Source organism: Hemicordylus capensis, chromosome 1 (genome assembly GCF_027244095.1).
Source record: "Hemicordylus capensis ecotype Gifberg chromosome 1, rHemCap1.1.pri, whole genome shotgun sequence".
NCBI lineage: Eukaryota > Metazoa > Chordata > Lepidosauria > Squamata > Cordylidae > Hemicordylus > Hemicordylus capensis.
Window position 1 is genome coordinate 288,861,231 of NC_069657.1, and position 20,404 is coordinate 288,881,634.

Sequence of the window (20,404 nt, forward strand, 5' to 3'; positions counted from 1 at the left end):
ATGTAGGCATGCAAATGAAATCACTTTTCATTTGGTGGAATTTCATAATATTTCTTGTCACTTGTATGGTACAGGTGTTCACATACTCCAGTAATCCTCAGAAGAGTCCTGTAAGATAAGTCAGAATGTTTATCTCTATATAGTGTTATTAATGTTGCACAGAGAAGTGCACTCAAACTACAGTAAAGTGGTGTTTATACATTAATATAAACTGGTAGTGTGTGTTTATGTGTCTAAGCCCTTATCATCTTCACTGCTTTTCCTGGGGTGGCATAGGTACCAGTGTTCCCTGTAACAGGGATTCTCAGATGTTATTGATTACAACTTCCAAAATCCCCAGCCAAAGGCCATTGCAGCAGGCGACAATAGGAGTTGTTGTAAAAAAAATTAAAATCCGGGAATTCCTGTTACAGGGAATATTGATAGGGATTAATATTGTGAATCAGGAATTTCACATTGGATCCCATGAGGGGACCAAACATAACTCTTTAGGGAGCATTCCTCAGTTAGTGTGCCACAGCTGGAAAGGCTCTATCCCTTGTGGATACTTGTGCCACCACAGGTGGGGAAAACATGAAGAAGGGTCACGCATAATCAATATGTAGAATTCTCTGCCACAAGATGTGGTGACAGCCAACAACCTGGATGGCTTTAAGAGAGGTTTGGATAACTGGAGAGGTCTGTCAGCTGCTATTAGTCGGAGGGCTATAGGCCACCACCAGCCTCAGAGGCAGGATGCCTCTGAATACCAGTTGCAGGGGAGTAACAGCAGGAGAGGGGGCATGCCCTCAACTCCTGTCTGTAGGCTTCCAATGGCATCAATTCACTGTGTGAAACAGGAGGCTGGACTAGATGGGCCTTGGGCCTTATCCAGCAGGGCTGTTCTTATGTTCTTAAGGATCTCCGTAGAGAGGTGAAAGTCACAGGCAGATTTGTGAGCAGTCCATGAAAGTCCCTGGTCACATGTGGGGGTTGATTGACCAAGATAATAATGTTTATTAAGGTAGTCTCATCCTATTAGACCTATGCTATTCCACCTTCCTTAGCTATATATTGAAATTAAAAATACAGAATATACTGTAGACTCTGGTGTTCACTCCGCTGTGCAAAGTGAAATGTATATGTATTTAAAGCTGTAAAACAAATACTTTGGTTAAAAAACCTATTGACCACACTTGTACAAATATGCCCTCCCAAAATACAAAGTACGTGGCGGCAGTTAGCAACAACTTGTTACACAACCTGTAAGCTTAAGAGGGTCAAGGCATTTGAACATGACATTGATCGTGATGTTGCTTTCTTAATCTTGTAGAATGCTGATACTGTATATTGATATGTTTAATTGTTTGCTTGAATTCCTATAGTGAATTTTCCTTGAACTGGAGAGCCAAGATAAGGTTCCAGGCTAAATTCTTTTCTAAATTCTTTTCATCTCTTCTCCTTACCTTCCATTTTCTGTCAGTGATGGGGTGTGGGCCCCCATGAGTTGACATACCAGTTAATTGACTCAACTATTATTTGACTGTTGCCAAACATTTCATTAGGCCGTGGATGCCCCTGTGTAGGTGACACCTTATCTCTTGGTTTTTATTTCATATGGTATCATTGGTTAGCAAAATCAGGGAGGAGGGAGGGCTTCTTGTCCCTTTGGGAGTCTTTGGCAAACCTAGCAGTACAGCAAATCTTGTTCTACTTGGCCATGTTTTATCACTGCAGGCAACTTCAAACAGCAAAACAAGCAGTCATCAATGGCACAGATCAGGGTTTCTTAACCTTGGGCCCCCAGATGTTGCTGGACTACTACTCCCATCATCCTCAGCCACAAAGGCCATGTCTGGGGATGATGGGAGTTGTAGTCCAATGACATCTGTGGGCCCAAGGTTAAGAAACCCTGGCATAGATCATTAGATGGGGCCACCATGTCTTTCTTTTTGCTTCAGAAATGGCAAGGGGCAAACCCCTTCCATGTGGCTTCCTGTGGTATGAAACCTCTCTGAGGGATTGGACTTTGGTCTAGAACAGTAGCTATTCAAAGAACTGAACGCTGTTATAAATGAGACACTAAATTATGGGATCCAGGAAAGCGAAAATCATTATTATTGTTCTAATGGAACTTGTAGTTTAAAAATTCTTTATACACACACTTTTAATGTTTGCAGAAATGTACAAAAGGAAACAAATTACAAAAAAGACAGATAAAACTCAGCTCAGGAACAAATATAGCACCTCAGGATCAATGCTCTACTCGATTCATTTAGAATATTTGTAAATACAATTATAAAATATAATTTTCAACCTTTCAGGTCTTGTATATGCGGATTTGGGGGCATCAATGTAATTTTAAGAGGGGAACCAATGTTCTAAAAAGAAACTCTTACACTTTGGATAAGCAGAGGTTTTTAGCTAGGAAGAGAGCTTGTCCTGAACCTAGTAGCTCTCAAATTTTATCAAACGTACGTTTAATTTTTGGAGGGTTCTTCTTTTTCCATTCCTTAGCATTGCACAGTTTTGTTGCCAATAATAAAAGCATTATCAGATAAAGTATACAATTGTGGCTCCTCAAATGTGCAGGGCTGTCCTTAGGGCATGGCAAGCAGGGTGACCGCCCCAGGCCCCACTCCTTTAACCCCCATTAGAATTAACTGGAAGGGGGCCCCGCACCCCACCCCCCCGGGCTCTCTAAGGACAGCCCTGCAAGGGTGTTAAGCAAAATTTCTTCAGGTTTCCACAGCCACACCGCAGAAGTAATTTAAATCCTTAATTAATATTTGATCTGTCAATTGACCAAATCTTTTTCAACCAGTCAAATGGTCAACCCTACCTATATTCATATGCCCTTAAATAGAATGGGAGTATCCTACAGTGCTTCCCAGCTTGTAGCACTAATGTTATTGCCATCTCCTTGGGTGATGTGGCATTCAGTTCTAAGGTTTTAAGTTGAACAAGGCTTCCAAGTGATGATCCCAGACCTTATATAACAATAAATAAAATGTGTGAAACTGAGCACAGTGGATTTTATCTACTTGGCAGAATCGCTCTTCCCCCTGAAGAAGTCAGGTTTGTAGCCTGGGTGGGCTTCTGAAGCCAGATGTGCTTCTTGATGATCAGGTGATGGACATGGTTATGAAAGTATTTTGTGCTGCACCTGATCTATCTGCAATGTGTGCACATCTTTTTTTCCTTTCTTTCCCCATACACATCTTGTTGCTGTTACCCATACTGTGGTAACATTCCATTTGGCTTATTGCAATGTACTCTACATGAGATCCTTGAAAATTGTTCAGAAGCTGGTGCACCATTCTGCAGCTAACATTTCTGCTTGGCTACTTACAAAAATTTAGAGATACAATGAGGGCAAATTAATATGGTGGAGGTAGTTCTTTACTATATAATTAGGTCAAATAACATGCCACATCAAATCATAATTTACTTAGTGCATCAGGAAAAGTTGTATCAGAATTCTTTTGAGGAAAAATAATTAATAAAAATGTCATGCAATGAAATGATGTGTTCTGCAGTACAACAAGAGCAAGAGCTGCAACCTCACAGAAAGGCTGCTGTGGAGCTCTGCGAATCACGCACACTGTGGGAGGCCAATCACGCACATGGGGGGAGTGGTTGTTTGCTTCTCTTCCCTCCAAAATACCCTTTGGCTTCCAGAAATATGTCCCTGAGGGCTGCACATGCACGATCAGCCACACAGCAGGCCTTTGGCTGAGCTTTGCAGCAATCTCTCTGTGAGGTCACAGCTCTTGAGCCAGCCTTGTAACACTGCAGAGCATGTTGGCCAATGTTCTACAAATGTTCTAGGTCTTAAACTGGTTAAAACTTTCACCCTTTGCATATTTTGTATGGCACAGGGTGTATAGCAGAGGCATCCTGGGACAAAAAGGGAAGATCGATCCCTGCCCCTATCCCATCCCCCTCTCTTTATTGCCGAAGGACAGTGAAGACATTGTAAAAAAACAAAGCATCCTTGAAATTCCCTTTTCCCTCACTTATGCAAATAATATCACACACTCCCTACACACACAGTCACTCTCGCTCTCACGCAGTGAGTTTTCTGACTCAAACACTTTTTTTCAACACACATACTTAAAATTATTTCATCTATTCATTCAGAATCTACAATGCTTCTGACTTTATTGGTCAGGAAGTTTCTCTCCCTCTCACAAACTATATCCCAGACTTCACCTCAAGGTATAGGGGTGAAGTTAACCCAGTTGCTAAGGAGTGTTTGTTAGGGATGTCCACAAAATTTGATTCAAACTCTGAACGGCGACAGATTCCCTGCACCTTTAACAGGGAGGAGAGCAGGTCCATACTTGCTCTTTCTCCATTCGTTGCCACAGAAGGTTCGGCAGTGCTCCCCCCCGCCCCGCTGCTAAGATCATGTGCCAGCAGGGCATCTCCCAGCTGCCTTCGTGCAATGCCAGCATGCCCATGGCCTCCATGCATGCATGGAGGCCATGGGCATGCTGCCATTGTGCGAGGGCAGCTGGGAGATGCCCTGCTGGCATGTGATCTTAGCTGGGAAATGCCCTGCTGGCGTGTGATCTTACCTGGGGGGGAGTGCCACCAAACTTCCTGTGGCAGTGGGCGGAGGAGGAGTCGGTATGGACCTGCTCTCCTCCCTGTTAAAGGTGCGGGGAACATGCCATGATTCGGAGATCGAATAGCATTTCATGCACATTCCTAAAGTTTGGGAAGGAGAAGCAGAGAATATGAGTACTTGGTTTCACCCTGTTCTTAATGAGGGCAGGATTAAAAAAAAGGGGTCCCTAAGCTCCTTTAACTGTATATCTTTTCAGCTTTGTCTCAGCTTCAGGAAAGAAGGGCAACAGGGAGGAGTGTCAGGCAGCATCTCTCCCTCCTCCTCTCTTCATGACTGGTTGGCTAATGCTTGCTGTCAGTCAGGCTAAGGGAGGGGTAATGTGAACCTGAGCACTAGTCTGAAGAACTAGTCAAAGGCGTGGAGGGTACAATGCCTGACACTTTCCCACTCCCTCCTGTAGAGGACTTGTGTCACTTGAAGCCAAGATGTGTCCTCAGATCAGGAGCCAGCAGTATGCCCGTGAGTCAGGGAGGTGGGAAGGAGAAAGCGAGCTGTTGCCCAGCCAGAGCCACCCCCTTAAGGGCCAGGGATATTTGTCCCACCTTGTTCAACTACAGCTGTGCCTCTGATATATAGTGTTGAAAATATCCTTGGATAAACCAAGTCATGGTTATGAGATCAGGTGTGAAAATGGCTGCCCCTGCCCTTTTTGAAGTTGTGGCAAGTTATATATGCAATGTGAAATACTGGGCTCCACTTAAAGTTATTTGTAGCAGCTTTTTGCAAAATTTTGGTGATCTAATAAATCTTGCCTCTTTGCACTTGGAAAAGAGAAAGGAGAAAGGTGAGGAGAAAGAAAAAGAAGGGAGCGTTTAAATCTCCCAAAATTTTTTAAAATCTTTTGATTTTTGTTTATAGAGCCCGACAGAAAACCAATAGCTAGCTAAAGAGTTATGCTATGAGAAATATAAACTTATTTACAAATATAGAGTTATGCTATAAGAAATAAACTTCCTCTTGCAGGAGATATTCTGCCAATATAAACACTATTAGAAGGCTAATTGACTTGACTTCTGTAATGCGCTCTATGTGGAGCTGTCTAGTCCGGAAACTTCAGTTAGTTCAAAATGTGGCAGCCAGGTTGGACTCTGGTCATCGTGGAGAGACCACATTACTCCTTTGCTGATGGAGCTACACTGGCTGCCAATAGGTTTCCGGGCAAAATACAAAGTGCTAGTTATAACTAAACGGCTTAGCCCCTGGGTATTTAAGAGAGCATCTTCTTCACTATGAGTCCCACCGCCCAGTGAGGTCACTTGTGGAGGTCCATCTCCAGTTACCACAAACTCGTCTGGTGGCTACACGGAGACAGGCCTTCTTGGTTGCTGCCCTGAAGTTGTGGAATGCACTCCCTACTAAGATACGATCCTCCCCATCTCTGGCATTTAAAAAAAAAAAATCTGATAACCCATCTCTTCTCCCAAGCTTTTTCAGCTTTTTAAAATTTCTAGGTTTTAATTCTGTGGTTGATTTATTTTTAAAGTGTTGAATTGTTTTAAGTTTTTATATGTGCTTTAATTGTTTTATGTTGCTGTTAACTGCCCAGAGACAAAAGTTTGGGCAGTATATAAATTTGATAATAAATAAATAAAATAAAATAATTGTGGACTGACATGGCTTTCTTTAGAAACTTACAAATGATACAGCTTGCCTGTGTTTCAGCTTTGCAGTATGCATTCTGACTCACACAGGGTGTATATACATTCTTGAAAAAGCAGCACTGGGATACTACATCCATCAGTTAGTAAATTCCATTTTCTGGAACTTAAGTGCTTTTATATTTCCTGCTAGTATTCTCCTTTTTTCTTATCATTAGTGGGACGGAAATGGGAGCTATTCTTTATTTAGCTACACTTCAAAGCTGCTCAGGGGAATGTGTCATCTTCCCATGGACTCAATATTGTGCTTTTAAAATGGTACATTGTGCTGCTGCTGCATATGGATTGGTATCACTCTCCAAATTCCTGTTCTTATGCTGATATTGCTGGAAAGTCATACCAGTATTGTATGATACTAGGTGAGACATGATGGGTCACACCATAAGCAAATGGTACAGAACAAACAAGCAAACAAACGGTACAGAACTTAGAAAGTTATAGATGCTTAATATTATCGTGTTCAAATCTTGAGTATAATATCCCTTTATATTTTTTGTAAGTTTATCACTGTGTTTTCCTTCCCCAGTGAATAACCCAATACCCTCCAATTTGAAGTCAGAAGCAAAAAAGGCAGCTAAAATTTTAAGAGAGTTTACAGAAATAACTTCCAGGAGTGGACCTGACAAGATCATACCTGGTTAGTAAGGAGACAGCTTGTTCATATTGAAACTTCCATTCATTGTTCTTCTTTGAGCAAAGGTTCCTTTTTGTTTGGACTTTCCTTTGGGAGTTTGCTTGAGAGAAGAATAAGTCACAGACTCTGTATTTGTAATGTGAAATCAGCAGTGTGATGGAGAAACCTCTTGGTTACATTTTTAAAAAAAAAAAATTTCTGGATAAGTCACATTCCAGGACACAGCAGTAGCTCAAAAGCTGTCTTGCATTTTTACTTGCTGATGCAGAAGAGGAGACCAAAGTCCCACGGTGCTATAAAACTTGTTTATTGAAGCCCAACACGTTTGTTTGTTTGATTGATTGATTGATTGATTTCTATACCACCCTTCCAAAAATGGCTCAGGGTGGTTTACACAGAGAAATAACAAATAAATAAGATGGAGCCCTGTCCCCAAAGGGCTCACAATCTAAAAAGAAACACAAGATAGACCCCAGCAACAGTCACTGGAGGTACTGTGCTGGGGGTGGATAGGGCCAGTTACTCTCCCCCTGCTAAATAAAAGAGAATCACCACGTTAAAAGGTGCCTCTTTGCCAAGTTAGCATGTGTATTAGCTAAAGCCTTCTTCAGGAGCAAAATATTTTTACTTGCAATATACTTCCTTTCTGATGACTATATCCATTTAAAGGTGGTCTTAAGGACCATCCAGTTATTCCTTCTCTACCCAATCCCTTCAGGAATTAACACCACACTTGGAAGGGCCATCTTCAAAGCTAACTTCACCATTGACTAGCCCCAAATTAATAAATGACATTATCTATGGTTCTCAAGCCTAATTTAATTAGTCATGAGTAGCAAAGCAAACTTCTGTCTCCAAAAGTATTCTATTGAAAAAAGATACAAAAATGGAATAGTGTTGTAATATGCTTAGTGGGGCCAATTCAAAATCTCAAAGCAGAGAGTCAGCTGCTAGGGATGTGCCTGAACCGGTTCGGAGGCCATGCTGGAGGCCTCCGAACCGGTCTGGTTCTGAGCTGGTCCGGCGGTTCGGCACGGAGGTGGGCTGTAGCTTTAAGGGCGGGGGGGTAGTACTTACCCCCCCCCCCGCCGCCACTCTTCCCCCTCCGGCGCTGTGTTATTTTCCAAAGTTTCTGGGGCGGCAGTGTTCCTCCCTGCCGCCCCTGCCCCCGTCGTTAGCCCGCAAGAGCCGATGTAAAGAGCACGCATGCGCCCGTTCCGGCGCGTGTGCACACCCGCCGCCGCGTGCGCTCCACATACGTCACACGTTGACGTATGGAAAATAACACAGCGCCGGAGGGGGAAGAGCGACAGGGGTGTGTGTAAGTACTACCCCCCCCCGCCCTTAAAGCTACAGCCCCCACCCCCCGTGCCAGAACGGACCGGTTTGGGGGGTTGCACATCCCTATCAGCTGCTGGGTTTCACAGTGCTCTTCCTGGCCCAGTGCTAAAAAAGATGTGATTTATTGATTAAGTTCCGTCAAGTCAGTGTCGACTCTTAGCGACCACATAGATTGATTCTCTCCAGGATGATCTGTCTTCAACCTGGCCTTTATGGTCTCTCAGTGGAGCATTCATTGCTGTCGTAATCGAGTCCATCCACCTTGCTGCTGGTCACTGTTCCCTGTAAGAGGAAATTCCAGAAGTTGTTGACTACAGCTCCCAGCATCCTCAGCCAAAGCCCACTACAGCTAGGAATTCTGGGAACTGTAGTCAGCAACATCTGGGATTTCCTCTGACAGGAAATAGGGATGTGTACGAATGGTCTTCAGCACCGGTGGGGGTAGCACTTTAAGGGCGGGGGAGGGTGTACTCACCCCCCCCCACCCTGTTCCCCCCCGTCGGCCGGAAGTTGCGAGCACGCATGCGTTTCTACCCCTGCCGGTGCTGAAACACCGACAACCGCCCCAGCGCCGAAACATTTTGGAGGCCTTTACAATGGCCTCCGAAACGTTTCGGGCACATGCCTAACAGGGAACAGTGCTGCTGGTCGCGCTCTTCTCTTCCCTTTAACTTTTTCCAGCATTGTGCACTTCCCAAGGGAGCCGAGTCTTTGCATAATGTGTCCAAAGTATGATAGTATGAGCCTGGTCATTTGTGCCTTGAGTGAAAATTCTGGATTGATCTGTTCTATCATCCATTTGTTTTCCTGGCTGTCCATGGTATCCTCAAAAATCTTCTCCAGCACCACAGTTCAAAAGTGTCAATACTTCTATATTGCTTCTTCAAAGTCCAGCTTTCGAATCTATAGTGTCACAGGAAAAACCATTGTCCAAACAATTCTAATCTTTGTAGGTATAGACACATCACAGCATCTAAATGTCCTTTCCAAGGCCTTCATTGCAACCCTACCAAGTGCTAGTCTGTGGCGTATTTCTTGACTGCTGGATCCTTTACTGTTGATGGTCGATCCTAAAAGGCAGAAGCTATCCACCACTTCAGTGTCTTCATTATCAATTCTGAAGCTGGTTGCTGTACCCTTTGTCATTAGTTTAGTCTTCTTTACATTTAGTCATAGTTCTATTTTTTCGCTGTGCTCCTTGACTTTCATTACTAGAGCTTGTAGATCACCCACATTCTCAGCTATCAAAATGACATCACCAGCATAGCACAGATTATTGGTGTTTTTCCTCCAGCTTTAAAACCACGCTAATCTTCTTCCAACCAGCTTCTCTCCATATATGTTCAGTATATAAGCTGAATAAATAAGGAGAGAGTATACAACCTTGTCTTACTCCTTTGCTGATCTGGAACCAGTCTGTTTCACCATATTCCATCTGGACTGTGGCTTCCTGTCCTGTGTATAGGCTTCTCATGAGAACAATGACATGTTCTGGGATGCCCATTTCCCAAAAGGATATTCCTCAGCTTGACATGGTCGATGCTATCGAAGGCTTTTCTGTAGTCAATGAAGCACATGTTGATTTCTTTTTGATATTCTTTGGTTTTTGCAATTATCCAGCTTGCATCAGCAATGATGTCTCATGTTCCTCTGCCTTTTCTGAAACCAGCTTGAACACCTGGCAATTCCCTTTCCGCGTTGGATGATCCTGAGCATTATTTTGCTAGCATGTGAAATTAAGGATATTGTACAATGGTTTGCACAATATATTAGGTCTCCTTTCTTTGGTATGGGTATGTAGACTGACCTCTTCCAATCTGTTGGCCACTGTGTTGTTCTCCAAATTTGCTGGCATAGTTTGGTTAGAGCCTTGACTGATTTGTCTTCTGTTGCCTGCCATATTCCTGTAGCTATTCCCTCAATTCTTGTAGCCTTCCAACTTGGTAATGACTGGAGTGCTTATCTAACTTCATCTTTCCATACTAGAGATTCTTGAAAGTACATAGGAACATAGGAAGCTGCCATATACTGAGTCAGACCATTGGTCTATCTAGCTCAGTATTGTCTTGACAGACTCGTAGTGGCTTCTCCAGGGTTGCAGGCAGGAATCTCTCTCAGCCCTATCTTGGAGAAGCCAGGGAGGGAACTTGAAACCTTCTCCTCTTCCCAGAGCGGCTTCATCCCCTGAGGGGAATATCTTGCAGTGCTCACACATCAAGTTTCCCATTCATATGCAACCAGGGCAGACCCTGCTTAGCTATGGGGACAAGTCATGCTTGCTACCACAAGAATATCTTCTAGAGTATCGTGGATGTTGATGTCCCTTCTGTACAGATTTTCAGTATACTCCTTCCATCTCTGCTTGGTCTTCTCTGAATCATTTACTTACTATCTGTCTCTTGGCATCCCTTAACATACCAATTCGAGGCTGGAACCACCTCCTGATTTCAGAGATCTTTTGGAAAACTTTCTTTGTTTTTCTGTGTCTATTTCCATCCTCAAGGTCTTTACAGGTGTCATTGTAGTATTGTTCCCTGTCTCTTCTTTCTGAAATTCCCTATTAAGTTTCTTCATTAGATCTTTTTCTTTCTTGACTTTGGCTTCTCTCCTCTTGGCAATTTGCACTGCCTGTTCTGACATCTATTTTGCTTTCTTCTATTGCTTGGTCTTTGGCAGTCTCTCTTTTCACATCCATCCTTAACAACTTCTTTGATTTCATTCCACAGTTCCTCTGGTTCCCTGTCAATGAGGTTCAGAATTTCAGAGTGGTTCCTGATGTTCTCCTTGAAAATGGTGGGTACATTCTCAAGATCATATTGTGGAAGCTGGATAGCTTTGTTTTTCCTCTTTAGCTTGACTTGGAACTTGTACATGAGCACTTCGTTATATGTTCCACCATTGGCCCCCAGCCACATCTTGCCTGTTATAACTGAGCTCTTCCACCTCCTTGCACCAATAATGTAATCAGTTTGATTCCTGTACTCCATATGGTGATGTCCATGTGTATAGGCACTGCTTTGGTTGTTTGAGGAATGTGTTAGCAATGAAGAGATCAGCGGCTTGGCAGAAACTAAGAAGTCATTCTCTTGCTTCATTTCTGTTTCCTAGGCCATACAGTCCAACCGTGTTTTCCTCCTTACCATTTCCAACTTTGGCATTCCAGTCTCCAACCACCAGCAGCACATCTTGCTTGCATGTTCTGTCAATTAGGGGTGTGTCCGAACCGGTCCGGCGGCCATTCTAAGGAATGGCCGAACTGCTGGACCGGTTCGGCCCTTGCTGGTCCGGGTGGGGGGTATAACTTTAAGGGCAGGAGGGCTTTCTTACCCCTCCCGCCTCTTCACCCCCTCCAGCGCCCGTATTTAACTGAATAACGGGGCGCTGGAAACCAGCCGCCCCCGCCGCCGCCCCCGCCTCCCCCCAGCAGATTCACATACAAAGGTGGCCATACCCCTGCCGCCGTCGCCCGCCCGCCAGCCAGCCCTCCCTCCCTCCCTCCCTCCCAGCTGCCCGCCCGCCCAAGTCCTTGCCCAGCTGCAGGAGAAAACGAGAGGAGCTCCCGGATAGAGCTCCTCTCGTTAGAAAGGCCTGCTGCAGAATGAAGGCGCTTTGCGCGCGCGCGCGCGCATGCGCGCACCACAAAGGACGCCGGAGGCCCGGTCTACCCGCCGGGAAAAGGCCGGGTAGACCAGGCCTCTGGTGTCCTTTGCGGCGCGTGCATGTGCGCGCGCGCAAAGCGCCTTCATTCTGCAGCAGGCCTTTCTAACGAGAGGAGCTCTGTCCAGGAGCTCCTCTCGTTTTCTCCTGCAGCTGGGTAAGGACTCAGGCGGGCGGGCAGCTGGGAGAGAGGGAGGGAGGGCTGGTTGGCTGGCGGGCGGGCGGGCGACGGCGGCAGGGGTATGGCCACCTTTGTATGTGAATCTGCTGGGGGGGGCGGCGGCGGGGGGGGCTGGTTTCCAGCGCCCCGTTATTCAGTTGAATACGGGCGCTGGAGGGGGTGAAGAGGCGGGAGGGATAAGAAAGCCCTCCCGCCCTAAAAGAAAGGGCCCCCCTTCGGTGCCGGTCCGGACCGTGCACATCTCTACTGTCAATTTCAGACTGAACTTGAGCATTAAACTCATCAACTTCCTCTCCTTCTGCATCAGTCATTGGGCAATAGACTTGAAAAATGGCCATGTCAAAGGATTGTCCATGAAATCTAAATGATATTAGTCGAGTACTGCCATTTTATATCCTTCCTATGAAAGCAATACCATTTCTTCTTTGTTTTTTGTGTCCTGAGTAGTAAACGGTATGATTTTCTGACTGAAAGTGTACTATTCCAGTCCATTTTAATTCACTGATGCCCAAGGTGTCAATCTGTAGTCAATTCATTGCATCGTTCACTGTATCGAGCTTTCCCATATTCCACATTCCCATTGTAATTCTGTCTTTGCAGCTTCAGATTTTCTTTTCCCACATGGCAATATCAGCTGCTAGACACCCAAAGGCTTTAATCTAACCACGTCATAAACACCATTGGTACTCTGAGAGATTCTCAGCTCTTCTTCAGTAGCAATACCATCCAGCCTGAGGGGCCCATCATCCAGGATTACATTGACAATCATTCTATCTTGTCTATCCATGTGATTTTCTTGGTAAAATACCGGGGTGGTTTATCATTGCCTTCTCCCATGCAGTATGAAATTATGCCTTTGTCATTGTCACTAAAGTAACAACCATCCTTCCTATAGTGCTGCTGCCCAATATAGGTACCTGCTGCTTTAGCTGGGCGGCTGGGATGACCTTCGCGCCTTGGGTGGCCCTACTGGGAGTATACCTCATGGCGTACTTGCCTCATCCTTCCCAGGAACACACACACACACACACACCGCCATGATGAGGCAGCATATCCTCACTTGGGTTGTGGGGTGTAAGGTAAAAAAGGGTGTAATGGAAGTCAAATATAGTGTTGGTACAGGGCATGGTAAAAGCCCTGTCTGCTGTATATTAGACAGCCTTAATAGGGTGATCCTGGAAGCTTTTTGAGGACTAATTGGGCTAGATTGTTCCCAGTACAAAATATCTCTGATTGCACCAAAGCATACTGAAGCAAATGGCATTCTGCCTTTTGAAAAAATAAATATTAACAATTGTTTGATTCTGTCTAACACTCATTAGAACACACAGATCCCTTATGAGGCTTCAAGCAGGAGTAAAGAAAATGTGGTAGTCTTTATGTTGGCAAAGCTGGAAATAAATGTTACACCTTAGTTACAGAACTGATATAAGCCAAATTGGATAGTACTTTTAGATTCCCCCCCTTCCAACCAATTGTATACAATCCATACTATTGTATTGTATCCCCCCCCCCTTTACATTTTTGCTGATACCCTCTTCCTTCTGCAGGCTCCCATGTCTCTAGATATGTACCTGAGAGACCCACAACCAGCAGGAATGTGTTTGAGGGGAGCATAGAGGGTTGTAGGTTGAAGGAGGGATCCCCCGAAGTGCATGTGCAGCATTAGTCTAGATGTCAGCCATTCATTTCTAGTTTAGTAGCTAAAAGGATGTGGCCTGTAAGAGAAACCCCAGGCTTCTGTACTTGTCAGTATTATGAATGATAATCACTTATGGCATGTTTAAGAATAATTTAAAATTCTGTCCTTAAAATAATCAGTCAAGATTATCAGATTTTCCCAGATAACTGAATATTTCAGCTGTGGATCATGATCTAAATAGCCTCTCAACTAGTTCTATACACTCAATTATGCTTTAGACTACTGTCTATCAAAGAGCATGTGACAAAACACAACTAAAATGAAGGGGATTTGCAAAAGTAATTTGCAATGTCAGCAATGCAACTGGGTTCCAGCCACAATATTTTATGGGTGTGGGTGTAAAACACATTTGATTAAGTCTGTGCAAATTCCTTGATTCTTTTTTTTTTTAATCATCTAAGTAGTTATTTTTCTTCCATCTTCTAATTGTTACATTCATTATTTGCAGCACATGTAGTCGCTAAAGCAAAAGGCCTTGCAATCTTGTCGGTAATCAAGGCTGGATTTTTGGTAACAGCTCGAGGAGGCAGTGGGATTGTACTAGCTCGCCTGTCTAATGGAAGTAAGTTTGCATGTTGTGTGTTTGTTTGTTTGTTTAGATTTTTATACTGCCTCACCCACATGTCTCTAGGTGGTTCACAATTATAAAAACAGATAAAGAACAAATAGCTCATTAAAACCAGCTTAAAATCATTTCAGTACTCACTCATAGCCAGGCTTTATGTTCTGTTTTTAAAGGCTGCTAAAACTCTTAAGCCTCTAATATCCATAGGGAGCACATTCCAGAGCCCAGGAGCAGGTACAGAGGAGGCCCGACCCCGAGTTGTCGCCAGGAGAGCTGGCAGCAGCTGGAGATGGACCTCTCAGGATGACCTTAAAGTGCGGTGGGGATCATACTGAAGAAGGCATTGCATGTTCCCATTAAAAGAAGCAAGTGTATGCTGCTGGGTTCTCCCTTTCAGGAATATTTGCATGAGCAATTCACATCTTTCTGTTACGCGTACAAAGGAAGTTTCATGGGACCCAACTAAAGATGTGCACACAGTGACTTGGATCCAAAGAACTGTGAATGGAAGAGAAAGTAACTTAGTGCTATACTGTGAATTCTTGTGCAAATGTTAATGGAAACTTCTTGCATCTCTGTCCCATTGCATCTGGTGTGGCACTGCATTACAAGGAAGATACAGTCTGTAGCTTATAAACTCGAGTGGGCCATAAAAAGATAGTGAAAGGAGCTGGTGCAAATGGAGGAACTGCTCTGGATTTGGGCTCACTTTTCTCATTAAGCATTCTTTGAGGTCATCCACACAGTCAAAAAGTGTGTTCTACCCAGATTTGGAAGCTGTGTGTGCTCCCAAGTTTTTGTCGTGTGGAAGCAAGGTAAGAAAAAACCTGAGTAGAAGTGGTTATGTGGAAGCAAGGTAGGAGGAAAAGCTACCCAGGTTTTTGATTGTGTGAATGACCTCTTTCACTAAGTCAGAACAGAGAAGGGTTTCTACTACTGGAAGGGCATTTTTGTATCCAAGCCAGTATTTCAAATGAAAACTGGGGCATTGAATGAAATACTTTAGGTATATTTATATATTTTTCCCTCCATTTGAAGGCTCAAACATACATGCCATGAAAACCAGGAAAGATAAGCTTCGACAAAAGGGGGTCAGGGAAACAGGTTTAAGGACGAGGGCTGACATGACAATGAACTGCTGGCGCACAGCCTTTACGCTGGCGCAGAAGAGTTGAGCTAGCTAGCAGTGCTAAGTCTGGAGCTTGTGTTCCAGACTAGTGTGGTGCAACTGCAAGCATGCTTCCATATATGCCAATGGGAATTTTTGTGAAAGAGCGTTGTTACTCATTCTGCAGGTGGTTCGTTGCTCTAGATATTGGCCACTGTTTAATAGTTTTAAAAACCAGCTCAAGAACTATGTCGAGGAAAATGTACTCTAGGATATTAAACCCCATACGAAAGCTATTTTTAGCTGGCATCAAAAGAGAAGGCACTAAGCAAAGGAACCAGAGTAAAAGGAGTTCCATAAATGAGGTGCCACAACCCAAATGGCCCTATCCCGTGTTGCTGCCCATCTCAACTGGGGCCCCTTTTAGCAGGGCTTCTGAAGTAGATGTACTAGTTGGGCAGATTCACATAGGTGTAGGCAATTATTCAGGTAGCCAAGATCCCAAGCCATTTCAGGCTTTATTGGTTAAATTCAGCACTTTGAATTGTAACCAAACTAGTAAAGTCCTTTTTTAGTACTGGAATAAAATAGTATACTGTGGTGCTCTTACCCCTGGATTTTGGGGCCAAAGTCCAAGGCCTCCACAGGCCCTGGGGCCCCCTAAATCCTCTCTAGTCTGTCGTGGGTGGTGTAATCACTGCTGGCCCACACTGTGCCGGGTGGCCAAGTGTGATTGTGACCTGTGCTTTAGAGACGGGGTGGGGGGAAGAAATATGTGGGATGGGAAGTTTTGTGTTGAAATGTTTCTGCTAATGCATATGTGCATAAATAAACCTGTTTTATATTCTTATATTCTTGTGAGTACAATTGCTGTTTGTGCCCTTAAGAAGCCATGAGTTTTAAAATACTGTGAATGTGTGTAGGGGAATGATGCTTAACTTGCAGCCGGACCGGCGGGGGAGGGTGCTCGAAAGGCCTTTAGGTCCAGGCTCCCAAATTACCTAGGTGCACCTCTGATAGTATTCTAAACTATTGTAAATTGGGCCCGCTAAACATGTGCACCACTCACTCTATCTAGGGTAAAATATCAGGCTCCCTCTCAAGTTTCAACACTTGGTTTAGACATCTGTATATTTATATAGCTAATTGTGTTTATCTAATGGAAAACTCAAAAAATGAAGTGTGACGGGGAAGAACTTCTAATCATCCTACTAGGGCTCAGTTATAAAGAGAATGTAAAGGAATTTGCAGTTTAAACTATCCATGAAACTAATAGTGGAGTAAGTTAAGTGCAGAATGGGGTGATATTTTCTGGATTCTAGTACTATAAATGTGTTGACACCCATGATTATTCCTCTGTTAATAATCAGACGAGAAATTAGTCTCCAACACTCAAACGTTAAGGCTCTCCTCAAACAAAATGCTAAAAGTGGGACAGAATTATGTTACCAATGTAGCCACATGCTTAAAAATAATAATTTGTGTACATTTGCTGGCAAGCTTTAATAGCCAGCTTCCACAATCTCTAAAGAATAGGTCCTAATGAATGCTCTCTTTGTCTTGAATATTTACTTAGCAAAGTGTTACAGTACATGTTGTGCTTGAATGTGAAATTGAGAGCTAACTACTGTATAAAATGGCTCACTACGAACGGCTGGGAAAATATTTCAGGTTAATTAGTAGAAACATTTCTCTAATTCAGAGCCTGCTGTTAAGTTAGGTCTCATGACTCAATAGGACTAGTGCCCTTTCCCAAAAAAGTGTAGCCGTATCCAATCATTGTAGAAAAGGCATTTGCATGCAAGTGCAAGCATCTAAAGTAGGGCCAGAAGTCCTGCCCGGGCCCATCACTCATCCCCGTGCTAGTGCCACTCATGGTTACTGTGGTGTCGGAGGAGCTGGATATCCGTACCCATGATGGTGGACACTTCCAGGATTGCCTCGCAAGCATGGGACCACCCCCCATCACGGATATGGTGTTCAGCTTACTTTACGAATGCCACTGTAACCATGAGTTGTGCCAGTGAGGTGGTGAGGAAAGGGCCAGGGTGGGCCTAAGCAGATACACTGGAGAAGGTTTCACAGTGTTGAGAATATCCCCAGTGTTCAGTTGCAGAAGACAGAGATGTCCAAATTGTGTGTAGCATGAAGTTCTCTCTCTTTTTAAAAAGGAAAAGCTCTTTTCCTTTGCCTACAAAATGGCATGGATTGTTTTTATAGAGGAACTTTCCTTAAAAGAAATGGCTGCAGTGGGTACCTCTTTTCAGGTTGAACCAGCATGCTTCTTGATAGCTCTAAAACTTATGAGGTGGTCCCAGCAGTGTATCTCTGTGTTTTTCAGACTGGTCTGCTCCATCTGCAATTGGGATAGCTGGTCTTGGTGGTGGATTTGAAATTGGAATTGAGGTAAGTGTTTAAAACCAGTTGCAACTTTTAGTGAACTAACTGATCCCTCTCCAATTGATAGACTAAAAGGTACCTCCCCTTTTAGTTGGGCAGCAAATCCTTAGCAATTTTTTTTTTTTTTGGTACAAATCCTTAGCAATTGTGTTTTGTACAAGGTCGCCAGATCGGATCCCCACTAGTACTATATCAGGCAGCAGCGATATAGGAAGATGCTGAAAGGCATCATCTCATACTGCGTGGGAGGAGGCAATGGTAAACCCCTCCTGTATTCTACCAAAGAAAACCACAGGGCTCTGTGGGCTCCAGGAGTCGAAATTGACTTGATGGCACACTTTACTTATAAAAATAGATCGCAAGTATCATCTGAGAAGGTCATCCCCTCCAGTGTGACAAAGGACAGAAATGCCTCTTTCTGAGGTGATGCCTGCTGACCACAAACATCCATAAACTATTATCAAAACTGTGATATTTATCAAACACCCCCCGTCCCCACCCCCCAAGTTTTTTGATGTGCAGATTTGCTTTTAATTGGCAAGAATCAGGGTGACGGTCCTGTTTAAAATGGTCTTGTACTTACATGCATCTTCTGTATACTAAGTATTATAACTGCTGGAAACTTCTAGAAGTCATTGGCTGACTTATGACCTTAAAGTTTGCTGTATTTTAGCAAACCTGTTATACTAGTTAAGCTGGAATTCTAGCATGGGACTGAACTCTATAAATCCTGCCCTGTATATGTAAAGTGTATTTACAAATGAGAGCTGAAGTAGCTTGATGGCTATTTAGTACTTGGTTGTTAAGCCAGCTGTTATGCTTTATTTGAGAGTTACTCCCCAGAGAAAACTGAACAAAACATATAAAGTTTTAAAATGGAGAAAGCAAGGAGCTGCATTCTTGTGATGGTTGACTGAATCCTCTGGATGATAGCAGAGACGGCTGTGTCACCTGAATCAATTTGTACACATCTGCAAACTGATCCCTGTCCAAACAGGTGTCAGAATCACACATGGAATCTAGTTAATTAAGTCAGGGGAGGTGGTGCTGTCGTGCCACTCTGCAATTTGCTGCCATTCTTTGTCACTCATCATTGCATCCTTCAGTTTGGAAGCAGGAGAAGAGGGCGCCATGCAAGAGGGCAGCCATTGCTGTCAAATTGGAGAGCAAAGTTTTGGAAAGTGTGAACAGACAGAATCAAGGAACCACGCTGGTGCTGTACAAGAGACAGGACTTGGCAAACCAATGTTCTCACTCAAGCTTCCATCATACCTTATTAAGGACCATCTCCATGACCTTCTCAAATACATATGCAGCCGGTGACAGAATGAAGACACAGACACAGTACAACTAATAAGCTATATGTCAGGGCCTGTTGCGCTCTCTCCCCCATGTGATGTATGTGAGTTTTCCCAATCTCGATAGTCTAAATAATGAGATTTCCAACAAGTTTGTGGGAAGAGATTTCTCAATCCAGTATTCTCCTCTCTCCAAGCCTGTTTCGTCTTTTTAAAAAATTATATTTCAGATCCCACCCCCGCTGCAAATTTCTTTCTTTATATAGCTCCTTCAGACTCACTCAGGTTGCCTCTCCTTTGCTCAGAACAAATGCTTCATTTCTGAGTCTTTGTTTGAAAACTGCATACTTAATTGAATTTTGGCCATGCCAACGCAAGCGAAGGTATCAGTGGGTTGTGTTCCGAATGAACACATGTATTCCAATATTTAAATAAGGCTTGTTCACATTATCCTGGGATTAGTCAGAGATCAGGATATCCTGTGCTATCCTGAGATTAGGTATCCTGAGATGACGGACACTTAACTTTCTTTACTCTCTTGAATGATCAAGGTCTCTTCTGAAGAAAACAGGTGCTTAACATTTAAAGTTGTGTGCAGACGTACCTGCAAACTGGTGTGAGCTTTTCTCTCTTTCCAGCTTGTAGGCAGATGAAACAACTTTTAATATCAGTTTGATGATTTTCTGGAAATAGTTAACACATAAGGGGTCCCGCCCCACAAACACACTTTTCATTCTTCCCCACACCCCAGGTATCGGACCTTGTAATAATAATGAACCACGAAAGAGCAGTGGAAGCTTTTGCAAAAGGTGGCAATCTTACCCTAGGAGGCAATTTTACAGTAGCAATTGGGCCCATGGGGAGGTGAGTATCGCTGAAACACTAAAGGATCAGAGCTGTTGAAGGCTTTTCTATAGCCAGCGCTCCTGTCTGTTTTGTTTGCAATAAACTGAAAATTATCATGTTGGGCCTGCTATGATAATTGATCTTGAATCGAGACAAAGCATGTAAGAGTCCTTCTGGGACTTGTACCGCATCACACAATATATGTATGTGTCTGTCTCATTTGACTGTTTCTCTGTGTCAAGAACTCCTGCCTGTGGAAATTTGTCATGTTGGGGAGAAGAAGCTTAGTCTAACCTCTTCTCTGCTTTTCTGGTGTTCCCTGTGAATTGTTTTGAAGAGCACTGGTACTCATGCTAAAAATGAGAGTGGTATAAGACATCTGGCCCTCTGGCAACCCAT

General features: G+C 43.7%; 1 protein-coding gene across 1 annotated transcript in view; it reads left to right on the top strand.

Moving 5' to 3' along the window:
* Positions 1-20,404, top strand: part of SH3YL1 (SH3 and SYLF domain containing 1) — a 48,811-nt gene that overhangs the window by 1,902 nt on the left and 26,505 nt on the right. The window contains exons 2-5 of the mRNA XM_053286089.1: positions 6,800-6,910; positions 14,237-14,350; positions 17,803-17,867; positions 19,911-20,023. Of these exons, the coding sequence (XP_053142064.1) occupies positions 6,800-6,910; positions 14,237-14,350; positions 17,803-17,867; positions 19,911-20,023 (403 nt within the window). The remainder of the gene's footprint in view (positions 1-6,799; positions 6,911-14,236; positions 14,351-17,802; positions 17,868-19,910; positions 20,024-20,404) is intronic.